At 47.1% G+C, this 19,957-nt stretch overlaps 1 protein-coding gene across 2 annotated transcripts in view; it reads left to right on the top strand.

Annotated features, from left to right (window-relative positions):
• MAP2K2 (mitogen-activated protein kinase kinase 2) overlaps positions 1 to 4,662 on the top strand; it is a 48,014-nt gene extending 43,352 nt beyond the window's left edge. Inside the window, exon 11 of one of the 2 annotated variants that reach the window (XM_034404357.3) lies at positions 33 to 4,662. In XM_034404357.3, the coding sequence (XP_034260248.1) occupies positions 33 to 143 (111 nt within the window). In that variant the 3' untranslated portion in view covers positions 144 to 4,662. The remainder of the gene's footprint in view (positions 1 to 32) is intronic. The other variant, XM_087893501.1, reaches the window with a different exon arrangement.
• Positions 4,663 to 19,957: the final 15,295 nt, after the last annotated feature.

Raw genomic sequence — 19,957 nt, 5'->3', positions numbered from 1 at the left:
TTTTTTTTTTCTTTCTCCCATCTGCTTTCCAGAATCACACCTTCATCAAGTGCGCCGAGGTGGAAGTGGTGGATTTTGCCGGCTGGCTATGCAAGACGCTGCGGTTGAAGCAGCCCAGCACCCCCACCCGCACGGCCATGTGACCGCCACGCCAGCTGCCTTGTTCTTCCTCCTCCTCCCTCCCTCCCTCCCTCTCTCGTGCACCTGCTTGTCTGCTGCTGTTCGCTGCCCTCCCGGCAGAAGGAAGAAGCCCCTTGCCTCCCTCAGTCTTTGCACCCGGAACAAGCCAGGCAGGAGAGTTGTCAAGAAAGAGATTGTCCCTCTCTTTCTCTCTTTCTCTCTCTCTCTCTCTTGCGGCCCCGAGAGCAGAAAGGAGCCTCGGCTTCTCCCTCCTGTGACTGTTCTTGGGTTTGGTTTGGTTTCTCTTCCTGCGGTGGGAGAATCCCTCGCTCTCTGCAAGCTCTCGGGTTTGGGTGGGTAGAGCTGGCCGAGATGGGCCTGGCTGCTGATTGGTTTCGAGAAGAGAGGAAAGAGTTTCCAGGATAGGCTGGCTGTATCTGTCTCTTTTCCTTCCTTCCTTCCTTCCTTCCTTCCTTCCTTCCTTCCTTCCTTCCTTCCTTCCTTCCTTCCTTCCTTCCTTCCTTCTTTCCTTCCTTCCTTCCTTCCTTCCTTCCTTCTCCTCTCCTCTCCTCTCCTCTCCTCTCCTCTCCTCTCCATCTCTTTTTGTCTCTCCCTTCCTCTCTCTTTTTCTTCTTTTCCTCTTCTTCTCTCTAGCTTCCTCTCTGTCTCACTTTCTCTTTCTTTTTGGACGACCATTTATCCAAAATAGTATAGGGTTTCCTGCTAGAGCAGAGGGTTGGACTAAGACCTCCAAGTACCCTTCCAACTCTGTTATTTTGGTTTTTATCTATCTATCTATCATCTATCTATCTATCTATCTATCTATCTATCTATCTATCTATCTATCTATCTATCTATCTATCTATCTATCTATTTATCTATCTATCTATCTATCTATCTATCTATCTATCTATCTATCATCTTATCTACCTACCTACCTACCTACCTACCTATCTTTTTCTCTTTCCTCCTTCCTTCCTTCCCATTTCTGTCTCTTTCTTTCTCTCCTTCCCTCTTTCTTTCTCCCTCCCCCTCTCTCCCTTTCTCACTCTCCTTTTCTGTAGGTGAATCTAAGGGTGGGCATTTGCTGATGGGCAGAGATCTCACTGTCTGGGGCAGCCAGGGCAAAGCGGGCAGTTTAGCCAATCAGACGGCTTTGTGGTTGCCTCTTGGACCCCTGGCCCAGGAAGCGGAAGAGCCCCTGTTGACTTCCTGGAAGCTGTTTGGGAGCAGATAGTGAAAAAAACGGCCCAATTAAGGAAATGCCTCTCTGGCCAAGCTCTCAACTCCTTCCTGTGACCCTCCTCTCTTCTGCTCCGCTTGCCTGCCTGCCTGCCTGCCTTTGGTTTTGTTCTGGGACCTTCCTTTGAAGGGGAGTGGGCAGGAATTGGGGCCTGGGGGTGAAGAGGCAGGCAGGAGGTGTCCTGGCTCTGCCTTCAGACTTGGCACACTTGAAGGACCTTCTCCGTCCAAGGCTTCGGTGACATGACGAGTCTGAAGCCATTACAGCATGCTGGATTTTGGCAGTGGGGGGGGGGATGCCCTCGGAGGATAGCTTGAGGTCGCGGTGGGCAGAAAAGCTGTTGGGTCGTGGTTTTGTGATGGTTGTAAGTGCGAGGACCGGTTGTCCATCCCTTTTTTTTTTCAGGGCCTTGAACGCCAGCAGCGCCTCTGGCCTTGGCCGTCCCTTCTCCCCTCCCGTGTTTTGCTGCTTGGATACAGCCAGGCATCGCTCTGGTTTCCCCCTTAAGGCTCGCCCGGCTTCTTCTGTTTTCCTTTCTTTGGGCTCGGCTGCTTCTGCACCGCTGTCCCAGGAGGCTGCGGTGTCATCATAGCAGTTGGGCTGCACACCTGGGGCTCTTCTGGGTGGGGCTGCTGCCCTCAGCCTCCCTGGCTCTGGGGAGAGGCAGCCACTGCGGAGGAGGAGGAGGAGGACTAAAAGTTTCATTGGCTGGGCCAGGTTTTCAGCCCCCTTGCCTCCCTCCCCTTCCTTCCTTCCTTCCTTCCTTTCTTCCCTCCCTCCCTCCCTCCCATCCATCCTGTTTATCTTTTTCTTTCTCCCTCCTTCCATTTCCTTCCTCTCCCTCCCTCTCATCTGTTTATCCTTCCTGTCTTTCCATCTTTCTCCCTACTTCCATCTCCCTTCCTCCCTCCCTTCTTGTTTATCCCTTTCTTTCCATTTCCTTTCTTCCTCCCTCCCTTCTCATCTATTCCTTCCTTCCCTCTCCTCTCCCTTCCCCTTTTTCTGTCTCTTCCCCTTCTTAAAATTTCCCCGTGGGCTAAAGGCACGCTTTGATTGCCAACACGGACTTGTTGGTTCCCAAAAAACCGGTTACAGTCCTGCAGGACCAAGAACAGGGTGATGTTATTACTGGAGGGGAATGATAAATGTCCCAAATCAGCCCGTTGCCTCCTTGAAGGGTTGTAGCCTTTTACCTCGCCCCTCCCTCCACGGCCCCTTGGAAGTGAATCTCCTCTCCTTGATCCATCGATCACTCGGCCTCCATTCGGGAGGAGATCTCAGCAAGGGCCTCGGCCAGACAGAGCTGTCCTCTGTGGCCTATTGATCTGTTGGCTGGCTAACCAGGAGCCCTGATGCTTGCAAAGAGTTTGCACCTCGGATACTCGAGCCCACTGCTTGCTGAAGCCATCTTATCTCAGTTGCCCTTAGAGCAACCTCGCCCAACTTCATCTACTGCCATCCTAAAGTGGCAGCCCCAAGCCCAGAGGTGCCAGGGTAAATTCTCCAAGCTCCCTGGAGCAAGGAAGTCAACAATGAAAGCGGTCTAACTAGCGGCTCTGTCCAGTCGGACGCCATTCGGCTGTCTGTACTTTCCGGCTCCCACAGACTCACACCCAAGTCTTACAGAAGACCACTGAATATCCAAGCTCTTTTCTTTTTTCAAATTCGTAGCAAAATGGACGCATTCTCCTCTCGCAAGACTTTCCTATTAGTCCCCATGAATACGGCTGGCACCTGTAGAAGTGTAGCTGGGTCCCACAACCGTAGTTGGGTAGTAGGATTGGAAGGGACCTCGGAGGTCTTCTAGTCCAACCCCCTGCTCAAGGCAAGAGACCCTATACCCGTGATGGCGAACCTATACGCGGAGCCATATTAGTGGGCATGCCAGCTCAGCTCTGGGGGGCATGCGTGCGCCGGACAGCTGATTTTTGGGCCTTCTGGGCCCACCAGAAGTAGGGAAACAGGCTGTTTCCTGTCTCTGGGGGGGTGGGGAAGGCCCATTTTTCTTTCTTACCTGGCTCCAGATCCTTTCTATGGATCTGGGAAGGGCGAAAACAGCCTTTCCCACTCCCACGGAGGCCCTACGGAGGCTGAAAGGGCCCATTTCCCAACTCCCGGTGGGACAGGAAGTGACTTTTTTTCTGTCCCTAGCCTCCAGAGACTCCTAGAGAGGCTCCTACAGACTCCTAGAGAGGTTCTGGAGGCTGGGGACAGCAAAAAACGTCACTTCCTGTCCCACCGAGAGTTGGGAAATGGGCCCTTTCAGCCTCCGTAGGGCCTCCAAGGGAGTGGGAAAGACTGTTTTCGACCTTCCCAGATCCATAGAAAGGATCTGGAATCAGGTAAGAAAGAAAAATGGGCCTACCAGGCCATCATGTGCCAGGAGCAGGGGTGGGTGGGGTTACGTGCGCATGCGCGTGGGCACGTGCATGCGCGACCCTCCCCCCCGCCCCCCCTCTCCTGGCACGCGATGGCAAAAAGGTTAGCCATCACTGCCCTATACCATCCTGGTCAGATGGTTGTCCGGTCTTTTTTTGTTTTGTTTTAAACCTCCAGTGATGGAGCACCCACAACTCTGGGAAGTCAAATTTGTAGGATCTGCTTGCGTTAGCCTCCTTGTTCAAGCTACGTCTTTTTTCTCTCTCTTTTAATGACCCTGTAATCCCTTGCAATTGGGATGGAGTCGGGGCAACTGAATGGAGCTGAGTGTTTACTGGCCGGATGCCTTTCCTGTCGCCATTGCGGAGTTCGCAGCAGATCGTTTTTCATTGTCTTGCTCTCAGGAAATTCAAAGGCGAGGAAGGATTTTTAATTGGTTGTCGCTCAGGTTGCAGCTTTTTCTGATGGAGTCTGCGGCCTTCTTTTTTTTGGGGGAGGGAAGAGGGAGAGGACTTCTCAGGGATGTCTTCTGATGGAGAAGAAATGCTGGACTGCTGCTTCTCTTCCTCCTCCTTTGAATTTCTCCCCGGTTCTACTACATTTCTGTAGTAGAGATGTAGTAAGCATCTGTCTACTGTCCAGGAAAGCCCATCGGTCTCTTTTTCTCTTTTCTGTTTTTCCTTCCCTTTCAACTAATTTCATTTGAGGGACGAAAGGAGCGGGCGGCGGCCCAGGTAGCAAATCTGGGCTTCCTTCAGAGGAAAAAAAGGATGCAAAAAGGCTAGCAGTTAACTCAGAGCAGTCTGTCGGGAGGAACAATTTGAGCCTGGGGTGGGATGGAATTCACATTTCTCCTTTGAATCCAGCCTGTGCTGCTGGTTTGAGTTTCAGATATTGCAAGTAAAAAAAAAATGATTGTATTTGTTTGTTTGTTTTTTAAACTGGCTCGGCCATAGCTCTATAAGTCAATCAATTGAAAGCTTTCATTTTGGAGTTGCTCTATTGCAGGAGCCTGCAAAGGTGGCCGCTTTAAGACTTGTGGACTTCAGCTCCCAGAATTCCCCAGCCAGCACAGCTGGCTGGGGAATTCTGGGAGTTGAAGTCCACAAGTCTTAAAGCGGCCACCTTTGCAGGCTCCTGCTGTATTTGAATGCTTTAAAGGCCTCCACCCACATTGCTGCCAGCCTCTGCAGCTAAGCGTGCGTGGAGCATGGAGGGTAGAGAGCGATGAGAGAAGTGGGGGGGAATGGTGGATTCTCCCCAGGAAGAGCCCCCCCAAAAATGCAAAGAAAACTAAAAATAAAAATCTTTAGGCAATCCTGAAAGGCTGGGTTGCATCCAAAACATTTTGAGATGGCAAATCATAAAACGGTCCAGTCGAATGAATCATCTTGTCCGTTTTTATGCGGCTCACTGCAAATGAGCGTCCGTTCTCCGATTGCAACCTTCCAGCTCGAGACATTTTGGACCTTACACCCCTGCGAGGTGGCCGGTGTCGCAGCGTGACGGCAGGAGGATTCTGTGGCGCATGGCTCTTTGGTTTTTTGGGGTTTTTGTTTTTTTTTTTTTTTAATTTCCCCACTAGCTGCTATTGTAATTCTCTCTCGTCTCCCCTGCGCGAACGCATTTTGCTCCGATTTGGGGGAGGGATGATGTGACTCCTGCAGATTTGAATGTACCCTATTCAGCATTTGGAGTTGAGAAGCAGTCCCAGAGGTCGCTCCGTCCAAAAACGGGCACTGCTTTTTTTTCTTCTTCTTATTTCCTTTTTTAATTATGATTATTTCGAGAGAACCCATATCTGCACAGTGAAGCTTTAGCTGGGACGGGAGGGAAACGGGGGGTGGGGGGAGTGTCCGTGCGCCCCAGGGATGTCTTTCGTGTTTCTCTTGCCTCTATTTAAATTTTTCAACCAACCAACCAACAAAAAAAAAAAAATAACTTAGTAAAAAATGTTTGACAGTTTGGTATGTTTTGCTCTAGTTTTGTTTTTGTTTTGTTTTTTTAATTTGTTTGGGGGTATTTTTTTTTCTTCATTTTTGGCTTTAGTTGTTTTAGGGGTGTTTTAAGGAGAATGTTCAGCATTATGATGGTGCAATTTTTTTTAAGGAAATATTTTCATCATGGGGAGATAAAATAAATGGCACTTTACATTACAATGTGCTTCTTTCTCTCTCTCTTTTTTTTTTTAAAAAAAGAAGTATAAATATAGGTGACAGTGCGTGGCCATTTCTTTCTTTCTTACTTCCAAGAAAACTCTGCAGATGTACCCCTGTGGGTTTCATTAGCTCAGTTCAAGGAAATTATTCCCATAAACCAGGGGTGAGCAAATGTGGCCCTTTTGACAACCTGTGGACTTCAATTCCCAGAATTCCTGAGACAGCCAAGCTGGCTCAGGAATTCTGGGAGTTGAAGTCCACAGGTCATAAAGGGGCCAACCATATTTGCCCACCCCTGCAATAAACCATTACAGGTAGTCCTCCACTTGTAACAGTTCATTTAGTGACCGTTTGAATTGCAACGGCACTGAAAAAAAGGGATTTATGACTGGTTTTCACACTTAACGACCGTTGCAGCCTCCCCATGGTCACCTGATCAAAATTCAGACATTTGGTAACTGACTCATATTTATGACCGGGGGTGGGGTCACGTGATCCCCTTTTGTGACTTTCTAATACATTGTCTCTCAACCTTGGTAGTTTGAAGATGGGTGGACTTCAACTCCCAGAATCCCCCAACCAGCAGCGCTGGCTGCGGGATTCTGGGAGTTGAAGCCCACCCATCTTCAAGCTTCCAAAGTTGAGAAACACTGTTCTAATAAGCAATGTCAACGGGGAAGCCAGATTCACTTAACCGCCGTGTCACTAACTTAACAACGGCAGCGGTTCGTTTAACAACCGTGGCAAGAAAGGTCGTAAAGTGGAGGAAAATTCACTTCACAGATGTCTCACTTAGCAACGAAAATGTGGGGCTCCGTTGTGGTTTTAAATCGAGGACTACCTGTACAGTGCTGCAAATTGTGAAGCTAAAAAAAACCAAAATGGTGTCTACTGAGACAAAGAAATCCTTATCCAGTGATTCCATTGCTATAAAATACGTTTAAATTTCTCATCAACTTCATTGATCGCTTCGTTCATTCATTTCTTCAGTTTCTATAGTCGCCCAATTCAGCCAAGTAACACTGGTTAAGTTCATTATATTAGGATGCAATTGAACAAGAATTTTAGAGTTAATGGTAAGACTAGGCTAGGCTCCAAAACCAGGCAGGGATGGGAGACCACCGTGTAATGCATAGTATAGGCATGATAGGGATCCAGAACGCCATCCTGCAAGAAAATAGCAAACCAATCATCCCTTAGTTGTTTTTTATTTATTTTTTCATGTTATTAATACTTTTAAGGCCAATTCCATCATGACTGCAGCGGAAGAGCCAGGTTTAAGAAATCATTTAAACAAAATTGGGAGTGGGGGGCGCTAGTTTTCATATGGATCTATAATGTTCTGCAGAGAGGCTGCCAACACAGAGGAGGCCCATTTTCTGGGCCCCATCAAGTGGCATTTTAATTGACAGGACCCAGAATTTTTTTTTTTCTTTTTACGACCCTTAATTTGGGATGGAGTCAAGGTGACTGAATGGAGCTGAGCGTTTACTGGCTGGATGCCCTTCCTGATGCCTAACAGAGAGTTCACAGTAAATATTTTCTCTTTGCACCCCGAGCGAGAAACATCTGCCGCTACCTAGGATTTGAACTCTCAACCTTCCAAATGGGAGGCGAGCATCTTCACCACTAGGCCACTGTGCTGCTATGACATAATACGCCTGATTAAGCAGATTGGTAGAAACCCCGGGGAAACGGGCTGGTCCTGTATCGGGAATCGCTTTAGATGGGGTAACGGTCACTTCCAAGAAGGCAACTGGGAACGAGCTTAGCTACCAATGCAGAATGTTTTCCAGGACACAAACATTGCCTACTCTATGAGTGACTGTGACCACTAGTGAGCGGTAGACCACTAGTGAGTGACTGACTCAGGCTGTACACCAAAGGGCAACAACCTCCTGCGTGATCCAATTATCCAGTGGTCCAATTATCCAGAGCTGTTGAACCAGTGGTGGGATTCAACCAGTATAAAACCAGTTCGCCGAGCACGCACTTTTGAAAACAGCTCTAAAACTTACCTTCTACTGCAGCCCCGTTGAGTAAAACAGCTGAGGCACAGCAATCCGCTCTGCCGCGCCGATCAGCTGCGCTTCAAGCAAAGGAAATATAGGTCAGTAGAGCGCGAGGGAGACGAACCAGTTCGCTCTCAGCTGATCGTCGGAGCTACCAGTTCACCCGAACTGGTCCGAATAGGCTGAATCCCACCCCTGTGTTGAAAGTCAGGAGTAAATTCCTCCCACTGAACTTTTAGACATGAGAAGACCGAGAGCTAATCGACCAAGGTCACAGTATTGACCAAGGTCAAGGTATTGTGCTAGTTGAGACATCCGTTGATGTCAAATGCCAACAGTATTTGACAGTTGATAGTTGACCCCAATGGATGACCTCACTCAGCAGCCTCATATAAGTATAAAACAAAGTGGAGAGTTGAGCCTTGAGTCAACCCAACTCAAGGGTCCCAAGCTTGATCTCTTCCTCCACCCCACGGACACACCAATTGGATGTGACTACCAAGGAGGACAGTCCTCATGTAACACTGGACCTCTTGACTTCCAACATGATGGTCCAGGAAGATTTTTGGGTCAATGGTATCCAAAGCCATTGAGAGACAGAAGAGAAACCAGGATGGTTCGACAATTGTCCTGGCTTTGCTGAAGGTCATCAAGCGTGACTAATGTTCTATCAGCATGACGTCCTTGTCCAAACCTGCCTTGAGGTCTAGATCATCACTATCCTCCAGGAACCTCTGAGGAGCACCCCAACCAGTTTCTCATGGAGCCTGTCCAGGATTATTGTCACTAGCTAGGACCTCTTGAGGGCTTTGTGTCATCCCTTCCCTCAATAAAGCAATCGTCACCACATGGACTCCACCACACATCACCTTCTGGGGGGCTTTCGCCAGCCAGCAAGGAAATGTATGGAATAAACCGTTGGTCAGGTTAAGAGTCGGTCACTATGTTGACCTTGAACTCCTAGACTTAAGACTCCACACCACATGGGACCAGTGGAGTTCTCCAGAAGGATCATCAACCTTGGAGTCGCTCTTAGCAATCCAGTGACAGACTCTTAACACGGGTCTCAACCGTGGCAACTTTATGAGTTGTGGACTTCCAGAAATGGTCGTAAGTCATATTTTTCAGCCCCATCGAAATTTTGAATGGTCACTAAATGAAAGGTTGTACTTCGAGGACTACCTGGTTAAAACCAGGAAGTAATGACACCCGGGCAGTGATCGCTACTGGATCACCGAACAACAGGGAAAAATCGCTACTGGATCGGGCAATCCGGTCTGATCCAGGAGCATTTCACCCCTGGGGTGGATCCGTGTGGGTCCAATCACGCTCGGCCAATACAGAATTCTTACCTTCTTGGAACTGCTTATGTCGTGCCACCCTCCACCATTCAGTTGGAACTGAAGAAGCTTCTTGGATGTGAAGCGAAATGTCTTCAAGGAAAAACAAAGAGTGCAGTTGCCTTTGGAAGGAAAAAAAAAAGCATATTTGAGACAACCGTGACCCGGATGACGGAGAATCTCCTTAGATCTGCTTCCAAAAGATTAATACTCTATATAAGGGTTTGTTTATTTATTAATGTATTTATAGAGCTGCCCACCTCACATCTTGTGACCCCTGAGCAGACTAGATAAAAGCAAACTTAATATGAAATAAAATCAGTGCAAATGATGTAGTTCATTTCAACAGTTCATTTAGTGACCGTTCAAAGTTACCACTGCACTGGAAAAAAAAGTCACTTATGACCATTTCTCATACTTGTGACTGCTGCAGCATCCCCACAGCCACGTGATCAAAATTCAGACGCTTGGCAAGTGACTCATGTTTATGACGGTTGCAGTGTCCCACAGTCATGTGACTTCCCCTTTTGCGACCTTCTGACAAAATCAAGGAGGAAAGCGAGACTCAACCCCACCGGGTGACTAACTTAACAAATGCAGTGATTCACTTAACAAGGGTGGTAAGAAAGGTTGTAAAAGGGAGCAAAACTCGCTTAACAGCTACCTCACTTAGCAACATAAATTCTGGGCTTGATTGTGGTCGTAAGTTGAGGACTACCTGTACTGTGTATTTATAAGGGCTGATGGATGGATAGATAGACGAGAGAGAGAGAGAGTGGATAGAAATAGATACACAAATAGTGAATAGAGATAGATGATAGATAGATACATACACAGACAGACTGGATAGAGATAGACAATAGATATAGAGGGATAGACAGATGATATAGATGGGTAGATAAATGATAGACAATAGATGATAGATATAGAGAGATGATAGATGATAGACAATGGATGGATGGATAGATTGATGATGATAGATAGAAAGATAGATAGTAGATACACAAACTGGATAAAGATAGATAGTGGATAGAGATAGACGATAGATATAGATAGAGGGATAGACAGATATAAGACAGATGGATAGATGATAGACGATGGATTGATAGACGGATGGATTGATGATAGGTAGGTAGATTAGATAGAAAGATAGACTGGATAGAGATAGACAATAGATATAGAGGGATAGACATGATATAGATGGATAGATAAATGATAGACAATAGATGATAGATATTGATAGATAGACGATGGATGGATAGATTGATGATAGATAGATAGTAGAGATAGATACACAAACGATAAAGAGATAGTGGATAGAGATAGACGATATAGATAGAGGGATAGACAGATATAAGACATAGATGGATAGATGATAGATGATATAGATAGATGGATAGATGATAGACGATGGATTGATAGACGGATGGATTGATGATAGGTAGATTAGATAGACAGTGGATAGAGATAGACGATAGATATAGAGGGATAGACATAGATGGATAGATAAATGATAGACGATAGATGATATAGATGGATAGACGATAGACGATGATGGATGGATGGATTGATGATGATAATAGGTAGGTAGATAGATAAGGTAGGTAGGTAGGTAGAGCTGCCCATCTCACATCCCTGACCCTGGGCGTCCCTAAACTGAATACATTTTAAAAAAACAAACAAAGCAATGCAAACGATGCAGCTCATCCCTTTGAAAGCAACCGAGCCCTGATTTAACAGTTGAGGTTTTGCTTCCCTTCCCCGAAACGATGGCTGGTGGGAAGCAGCCCAGGAATCCCAAGGCAAAGTGATGTCAGTGGCTTCCTTCGGTTCTGCCGCAGCATTTCACGGGCACATTTTTTCAGGGTCTGACATTGCAGAGAAGTGATAAAAAAAGTTGGCTGGAGAGCAGGCAAGGTCAACCCACAACGTCAACAACTATCTGTCCTGCTTTGCCCTCCCCATTCTCTGCTTTTTTTTTTTCCGTTCCCACCCCCCCCACTCCCCTCCCCAGCTTCCTGAACAAGGCAAGGAGGGATGAACGGAGGAATAAAATTAAATTTGTCCTAAAGAAAATCCCAACCCCTGGAGGCCTGTAAAGGGACGTTATATTCATCCATTTCTTGTTGTCATTTGCCTTCAAAACGCACCCCTCCCTTCATCACGGACCCTAGGCATAAACAGCTAGTGCTCATAAAACCAGAGAGTTCCTAAAAACTACCTTAACTAGAATTTGGGAGAAGAAAAAATAATGCAAATAGGGTAAACCCAAGAGAACACTTTTGTTTAGGAACTGCTGGAAAGCAAAATCTGCGGGAGCTGGAACAATTAAATAATAAATATAAATAAAAACCCTTACAGAGAAAAATGGAGTGAGAGCGATTTCAAAGCTGATCTAGAATGTTAAAAAAAAAAAGCTGATTTAGAATGTAAAAAAAGCCGATTTAGAGTGTAAAAAAAGCCGATTTAGAATGTAAAAAAAGCCGATTTAGAATGTAAAAAAAAAAAAAGATGATTTAGAGTGTAAAAATTCTAAACGGGCCCTTGGAAAAGCGAAGAGATTCCTACAGAGGAGAATATGATAAGGAAAATATTAGAACGTGCAGAAATGAATAGATTAACACTGGCAATTAAAGAGAAAGGACAAACTGGTTATTAGGAGATATGGGAAACATTTTATCGATGGTTAAGAGGACAAATATAAAAATTAGAAATAAAAGTAGATGAGTAAAATGTAGAAAATAGTTAATAGAGTTAAGCAAATTAAGAGGATGTAAAGTATTAGATATTTAATGTATTGGTATTAAGCTAAGAATAGATTAAATATTATGATTCTAAATTTTAACTGTTACTGCACAAACATTTGTACTCAGACGACACACTGTTTAATAAAAGATGGATTAAAATAAAATTATATATATATATATATATATATGACATCCATGGGTTTATATTTATTTAGAAAATTTTATTGGCTGCCCGTCTCATATCCAAAGACTCTGGGTGGCTTACAGCAAAATATATTAAAGAAAAGAAAGACATTAAAATACAGGTAGTCCTGGATTTACGACCACAACTGAGCCCAAAATGTATGCTGCTAAGCGAAAAATTTGTTAAGGGAGCTCCGTCTCATTTTACGGCTTTCCTTGCCACATTTCTTAAGTGAGTTGCTGCAGTTATTAACAACGCAGTTGTAAAATGAATCTGATTTCTCCATTGTCAGAAGGTTGCAAAAGGGGGAATCACATGACCCCAGGACACTGACACCGTCATAAATGTGAGTCAGTTGCCAGGCATCCAGATGCTGCAACGGTCGTAGGTGTGAAACACGGTACCTCAGTTGCTTTTTTCCAGTGCCACTGTAACTTTGAACTGTCTGAGGACTGCCTGTAGAAAACCCTGTGGGCTCCTGCAGCTTCTCCCAACCAGATGCTTGGAGATGGACTCCCAGGGCTATGCTAAGGATGGGGGAATTGGGTCTCACCCAGTGGTGGGTTGCCCCTGGTTCAGACCGGTTCGCAAGAACCGGTAATAAAACCGGTGCGAAGCCCTGGATATCATCATCGGCGATCTGCGCATGTACAGAAGCAAGGCGCGCGTGCTCTCTTCGCTCACGCGATCCCATTGTGAACCGGTAGAGAACCCACCCCTGGTCTCACCTAAGATGGAAAGTGTAGGAAGTTAGCACCCACCCCTTTCCTAGAAGAATGAAATATTTTGGGAAATATTAAAAAGGCAGAATATTATGTTTCCCTGGATGAGAAATGGAGAAGCATGTTTTAAAGACGAAGCAGCTCCCATCTTCCTTCCCCCACCCTTTGTCAATGGGCCAGAGGCAGAAACTCAATCTTTGTCAAAGGACCATCATCTGCAACACAATAGGACCCATCTAGCAACAGAAACTAACACAATAGGACCCATCTAGCCACAGAAACTCACCACATGGCACCTGGGAAGATTACATCAGCCAGCAAGGCTAGCTAAGACCCCCCACTCCCTGGGAGTCTGACAACCAATCAGGATACTCTTTCTGGGCCCCAGGAAGTTCAAAGCTCAGAGAGGGCATAAAACCCGGGGACTCACTGCGTCTCGCCCCTTTTCTGTTCAGGAACTCAAACCATGTGATCCTGTTCCACCATTAAACCATTTTTCTAAGCAGTCTCCATGTTTCCAGTGTCTTTTTCACCACTTGGAGCTGAACCCAGAAGGACATTCCTTCCAACAAAAGCATCCAACCAATCAGAAATATAATCAATCAGAATAGAGCTGGAAGGGACCTTGGAGGTCTTCTAGTCCAGCGGTCACTAACTGGTGGTCCGTGAACCACTGGTGGTCCCCAAGAAAATTTTGGCGATCCGGAGAAAAATTATTTGCATTTTTTGATATTGCCCTAAATCAGGGGTCCTCAAACTACGGCCCCTTGGGCTGGATACGTGCAATGAACGTTTGTGTTGCTGCAGAGAGTCTCCCCCTTCGGGGTCTTTTTGTGTGGGGCAGAAATTCCGACTCGGGGTCTGCTTTAGCCTCCTGGTATGGGGCTCCTGGTACGAAGGCTGGAGGGAAGAGCCGCTGGTGGTGAAGAGCCGGAGGGCTTCGTTCCAGTGGGAGAGCATCATGGCCTGGAACTGGCTCAGCCCACTGAGCCTCCAGGCGCCGGTACCTGGCCTTCCCGCACTCCCGCAGGTCTTCCCTCTGCTTGGAAAGCCTATGCTCCTAGTCCTCAGTGAGGTGCTTCTGCTGAGCCTCCTTCTCGACCAGATCCAATTTTATTTATTTATTTATTTGTTGAATTTCTATACCGCCCTTCTCCCGAAGGACTCAGGGCGGTGAACAGATTAAGATTTCATATACATATAATAGTTTTTTTTTTAAAATAAACAGTAAATAATAAATTGAGTCAACTTGGTGTATCTGCTAAGACCTTGGCATAGAATTTAGATGTTTATGCCAGCCCTGCTTGTTGAAACAGAAAGGTCTTCAGGGCACGTCGGAAAGTGCGAAGATCTGGGATTATTCGTATTCCAGGGGTTATTTTGTTCCAAAGAGTAGGTGCCCCCACAGAGAAGGCTCTCTCCCTTGGAACTACTAGACGACATTGTTTTAATGATGGGACTATGAGTAGGCCTACTCTGTGAGAGCGTATTGGTTGGTGGGAGGTTATCGGTTGCAGCAGGCGGTCTCGTAAGTACTCAGGTCCTAAGACATGGAGCAGTTTAAAGGTAAGAACCAACACCTTGAAGCGCACTCGGAAGGCCACCGGAAGCCAGTGCAGCTCGCGTAGAAGAGGTGTTACATGTGAGCGCCATGTTGCTCCCATAATTACTCGCACGGCTGCATTCTGGACCAATTGGAGCTTCCGGGTGCACTTCAAGGGGAGCCCCATGTAGAGAGCATTGCAGTAGTCAAGTTCGGAAATGACAAGGGCTTGAGTGACTGTGCGTAATGAGTCCCGGTCTAGAAAAGTTGAGCCGAGACAGCTGTTTTGCCAACTCTTTCTCGTGGTGGCTGCTTAGCTCCTACAACTGCTTCCTGTTGGGGCCCTAAGGAGTCCAGTTGGGCAGGTGAGGAGTGGCTGGGAGGGGAGGGGCGAGTAGAGGCCGGTGAGGTACCCCTCGATGTGAGTGACATTAAGTTGGCCACGCCCACCCAGTCACACGCCCACCGAGCCACGCCCACCCAGCCGGTCATTAGGCAGATCGTATTAGTGGTCCACAGGATTTAAAATGATGAATTTAATGATCCCTGAGGTCTGAAAGGTTGGTGACCCCTGTTCTAGTCCAACTCAAGCAGGAGATCCTATCACTTCAGACAAGTGACTGTCCAGTCTCTTCTTAAAAGCCTCCAGTGATGAAGCAAGCACAACTTCTGGTGGCAAGCAGTTCCACTGGTTAATTGTCCTTACTGTTAGGAAGTTTTTCCTTACTTCTAGGTTCCTTCTCTCCTTGATTAGTTTCCATCTGTTGTTTCTTGTCCTGCCTTCAGGTGCTTTGGAATATACAATTGACTTTCTCCTCTTTGTGGCAGCCCCTCAAATTCTGGAATACTGCTCTCATGCCCCCCCCCCCTCCATCCTTCTTTTCTCTAGACCAGTTAGGACAGGGATCTCCATCCTTAGCAATTTCATAGTGGACTTCATAATAGACAGACTTGTGGACTTCAACTCCCAGAATTCCTCAGCCAGCAAAACTAGCCGAGGAATTCTGGGAGTCGAAGTCCGCAAATCTTAAAAGTTGCTAAGGTTGGAGATCCCTGAGTTAGGATGTCTCGAACATACCTGGTGTCTCCTCTCCATCCTGAGCCACCTTATCAGTTATTATTTTTATTTTTATTATTTCTACCTTATCAGTTACAGGCTGTTCCTTAATATTTCTTCCGAATATCCAGATGAGTTTTACCTTGTTAAAATTTCCGTTCTAAAATTGTACACAGGTAGTCCTCGACGTATGACTGCAACTGGGCCCCAAATTCCTGTCGCTAAAAGAGGCAGGTAAGCGAGCTTTGCTCCACGTTACGACCTTTCATTGCCACAGTTGTTACGTGAATGGCTTCAGCTGGCTCACATTTACGACGGACGCAGTCTCCCGTGGTCCAGAAGTGGGCTTCACATACTGTAGCAACTGGTTTGCCCAGCACCGGAAATGTGAGTGCAATGCGCATATGCAACTGCGCGCATCCACGGATGCATGTGGCGTCACAAAATGCGGCAATTTGCTCGTGCGCGCCGTCCGCACAAACCAGTACGAACCGGCTGAATACCACTTCTGCAATGGTCACATGGTCCCCTTCTGCCCAGAAAAATCAACGGCAGAAGCCAGATTCACTTAACAACCATGTGACTCACTTAACAACGGCAGTGGAATTCCCTTAACTGTGGCAAGACGGGTCATAAAACAAGGCAAAACTCACTTAACGAACGTCTCCCTTACTACCAGAAATTTGGAACTTAATTTTGGTTGTAAATCAAGGACAATCTGTAGACACCATCCCAGAGTGAGTCCTCTGGAAATTCGAACCCCAAACATGACCGCCCCATCAGCAACGCCCCCTAGTTGGGCTGACTGTCAAATGTCCAGGAGGCTCCGCCCATTCTGGTGAGGCTCCACCCACTCTCCTGCCTGACTTGAAATCCTGTTTTTTTTCCCTTTTTTAACCATGCAGGGAAAGGACCATAAAGGGGTGGGGCTTAGTTAATTCAGGTGATTGACAGGGCTTTCCTTGCTGGCCAGCTGAGCATTCTGGATCCTGGAATCCCCAGGGATTTTAAAGGGACCCACTCCCCCTTTCACCCAAGGCCAAAATTTACATCTGAAGTCCATCTGCAAGTTTATTTCAATTGCTCTTGAAATTAGGGTTGTCTGGAGCTTTAAAGATATTCCTCAAATTACGACCACAATTGAGCCCAGCATTTCTGTTCTTTCTTAAGCGAGACATTGGTGAAGTGAGTTTTGGCTCATTTAAAGACCTTTCGTGCCACCGTTGTTAAGGGAGTCGCTGCAGCTGATAAGTTATTACCCCGTTGTTAAGTTGAATCTGACTTCCCCATTGACTTTGCTTGTCAGATGGTCGCAAGAGGGGATCACGTGACTCCGGGACACTGCGACCGTCATAAATGTGAGTCGGTTGCCAAGCATCAATCATCAGGTGACCACGGGGATGCTGCAACTGTCATAAGTGTGAAAAATGATCATAAGTCACATTTTTCAGTGCCGTTGTAACTTTGAATGGTCACTAAGTGAACTGGTCACTAAGCAAACTGTTGTAAGTCGAGGACTACCTGTATTTTCATGCTGGTACCCAATTGGTTGATCAACTTTTCTTTTTTAAAAAATATGTAGTCCTCGACTTACAAACAGTTCATTTAGTGACCGTCCGAAGTTACAATGGCACTGAAAAAAATGACTTATGACCATTTTTCACACTTAACAACCGTTGCATCATCCTCATGTGATCAAAATTCAAAATCCTTGGCAACTGACTTGTATTTATGACTGTTGCAATGTCCTGGGGTCATGCCATCCCCTTTTGCTATCATCTTGACCAGCAAAATCAATGGGGGAAGCCAAATTCACTTAACAACTGTGTGACTCACTTAACAACTGCAGTGATCCACTTAACAACGGTGGTAAGAAAGGATCGTAAAGTGGGGCGAAACTCGCTCAACAAATGTCTCGCTTACAAACGGAAATTCTGGGGCTTGATTATGGTCATAAGTCGAGGACTTCCTGCAGAGGTGGGTTTCAGCAGGTTCTGACCAGTTCTGGAGAACCGGTAGCGGAAATTTTGAGTAGTTTGGAGAACCAGTAGTAAAAATTCTGACTGGCCCCACCCCCATCTATTCTCTGCCTCCCAAGTCCCAGCTGATCTGGAGGAAATGGGGATTTTGCAGTAATCTTCCCCTGGAGTGGGGTGGGAATGGAGATTTTACAGTATCCTTCCCCTGCCACGCCCACCAAGCCACACCCACAGAACCGGTAGTAAACAAAAATTTGAAACCCACCACTGACTTCCTGTAAGTAGCTTACTTAGAGTGTGAAATGCTTTCAGGCTTTCAATAAGATCATCCTATTAAAATTACATTCCATCTGAAAGGAAAAATGGTCCAGAGGAAATTGCAAAGCACTTATTTCCATTTTCTTTAGGAATTAGTTCAAAGGGAGGCTGAATCTAGAACACAAAAGCTAAGAAAAAAAATGGGGTTGGAAGGGACCTCGGAGGTCTTCTAGTCCAACCCCCTGCTCAATTTTTATTCAGAATAACGGAGCTCGAAGGGACCTCGGAGGTCTTCTAGTCCAACCCCCTGCTCAATTTTTATTCAGAATAACGGAGCTCGAAGGGACCTCGGAGGTCTTCTAGTCCAACCCCCTGCTCAATTTTTATTCAGAATAATGGAGCTCGAAGGGACCTCGGAGGTCTTCTAGTCCAACCCCCTGCTCAATTTTTATTCAGAATAACGGAGCTCGAAGGGACCTCGGAGGTCTTCTAGTCCAACCCCCTGCTCAATTTTTATTCAGAATAACGGAGCTCGAAGGGACCTCGGAGGTCTTCTAGCCCAACCCCCTGCTCAATTTTTATTCAGAATAACACAGTTGGAAGGGCCCTTAGAGGTCTTCTAGTCCAACCCCCTGCTCAATTTTTATTCAGAATAACACAGTTGGAAGGGCCCTTAGAGGTCTTCTAGTCCAACCCCGTTCGATTCGTTCAGAACAACACAGTTAGAAAGGGAATGATTAACATTAAAGAGCAGGGTGACATTTGGACATCTCTCCCCCTCCCTCTCCCCCCCCCATTTAAGAGGCGGGCCCGACCCATCTGCAGAAAGAAGATAAGGCCGGCCTACCTCGCAGGGTTCTTGGTTCCACCCCAAGCATGCAATACTTACCAGCCGAGCCCCAACCGTTTCTAGCCGAACCTATTTTTAGATCAAAGTGACCCGCTGGCCGAGTTTACCCTTTGCCTGCACGTGTGAACGCGCTTCTCCTCCTTTCGCTCCCCAGCCCAAAAGGGACCCGATCCACCCACCCACCCACTTCTCCTTTACCACCGCAACCAACCCGGCGCGAAAAAAAATCCCGCGGGGGATCGCAGCCCGCAAGGCGATCCCCTTCCCTTCCCTTCCGCGCATTCCTCCCGGGGACGGATCGCCGCGGTCCTTCCTGCGAGGCGGCTTGGAACGCTGGCCCTGCTGCGGCGCATGGGCTCTGTAGTTTCCCCCCAGCCACCTGCTTTTGCTCCCGCGCTTGAGCTAAAAACAGTGATTAGAATGACACTTTTGACAACTTCGCCAGTCGCTTTGGACGTTGGCACACATTTAAAATGGGAATTTCCCGGCACGCGGCGCTCCGAAGGGGGTCACCCCGCTCCGATGCACGAACGTGCCAAAAATACAAATACACAAATAAACACAAAAGCACGCACAGACCCCCACACACATATATAGTATATATATATGGCACAGAGAAACTTCGCACCACTTGCAAAAGTGCGCGTCTGTCTGTGCTTTGCTTGTGTGTGTGTGTTTGTGTGTGTTTGTGTGTTTGTGTGTGTGTGTTTGTGTATGGGGGGGGTCACCCTCTCTTCCACCCGGCTCCCCAAAGCCACGCTCCCTATCTTCCCCCTCCCCCGCTCCCGCGTCCGCCGCCCGCGCGCTCCGAAGTGCGGCGCCCGCACCCGCGCGCGTGCAAAAAAAACGCGCGTGCAAAAAATCCCGCGCGGACGGCCGGCCGGCCGGGCGTGCATGCAAAAAAAAAAAAAGAAAAAAAAAAGGAGCAAGCGGCTGGCTCTTCTCTCTCACTCCTTCTCTCTCTCTCTCTCTCTCTCTCTCCTTCTCTCTCTCTCCTTCTCTCCTTCTCTCTCTCTCTTTCTCTCTCTCTCCTCTCTCTCTCTTTCTCTCTCTCTTTCTCTCCTTCTCTCTCTCTCTCTCTTTCTCTCTCCTTCTCTCCTTCTCTCTCTCTCTTTCTCTCTCTCTCCTTCTCTCTCTCTCCTTCTCTCTTTCTCTCTCTCCTTCTCTCTCTCTCTTTTTCTCTCTCTCTTTTGGGCACAGCCTTGCCCGGCCTGTCGGGGTTGAGATAACCCGGCGAGCCCTCTTGCTTTGCCTCGCCTCCGGGTGGGTGGGTGGGAGGGAGGGAGGGAAGGGGAAGGGAAGGGTCCTCGGCTGATCGCTGGGGAGGGGAGGCGGGGCAGGGCAGGGCAGGGCAAAAAAAAAAA

Source organism: Pantherophis guttatus, chromosome 1, assembly GCF_059756535.1.
Source record: "Pantherophis guttatus breed Tessera chromosome 1, ASM5975653v1, whole genome shotgun sequence".
NCBI classification, from domain to species: Eukaryota; Metazoa; Chordata; class Lepidosauria; order Squamata; family Colubridae; genus Pantherophis; species Pantherophis guttatus.
This window is presented reverse-complemented; position numbering and strand designations above follow the sequence as displayed.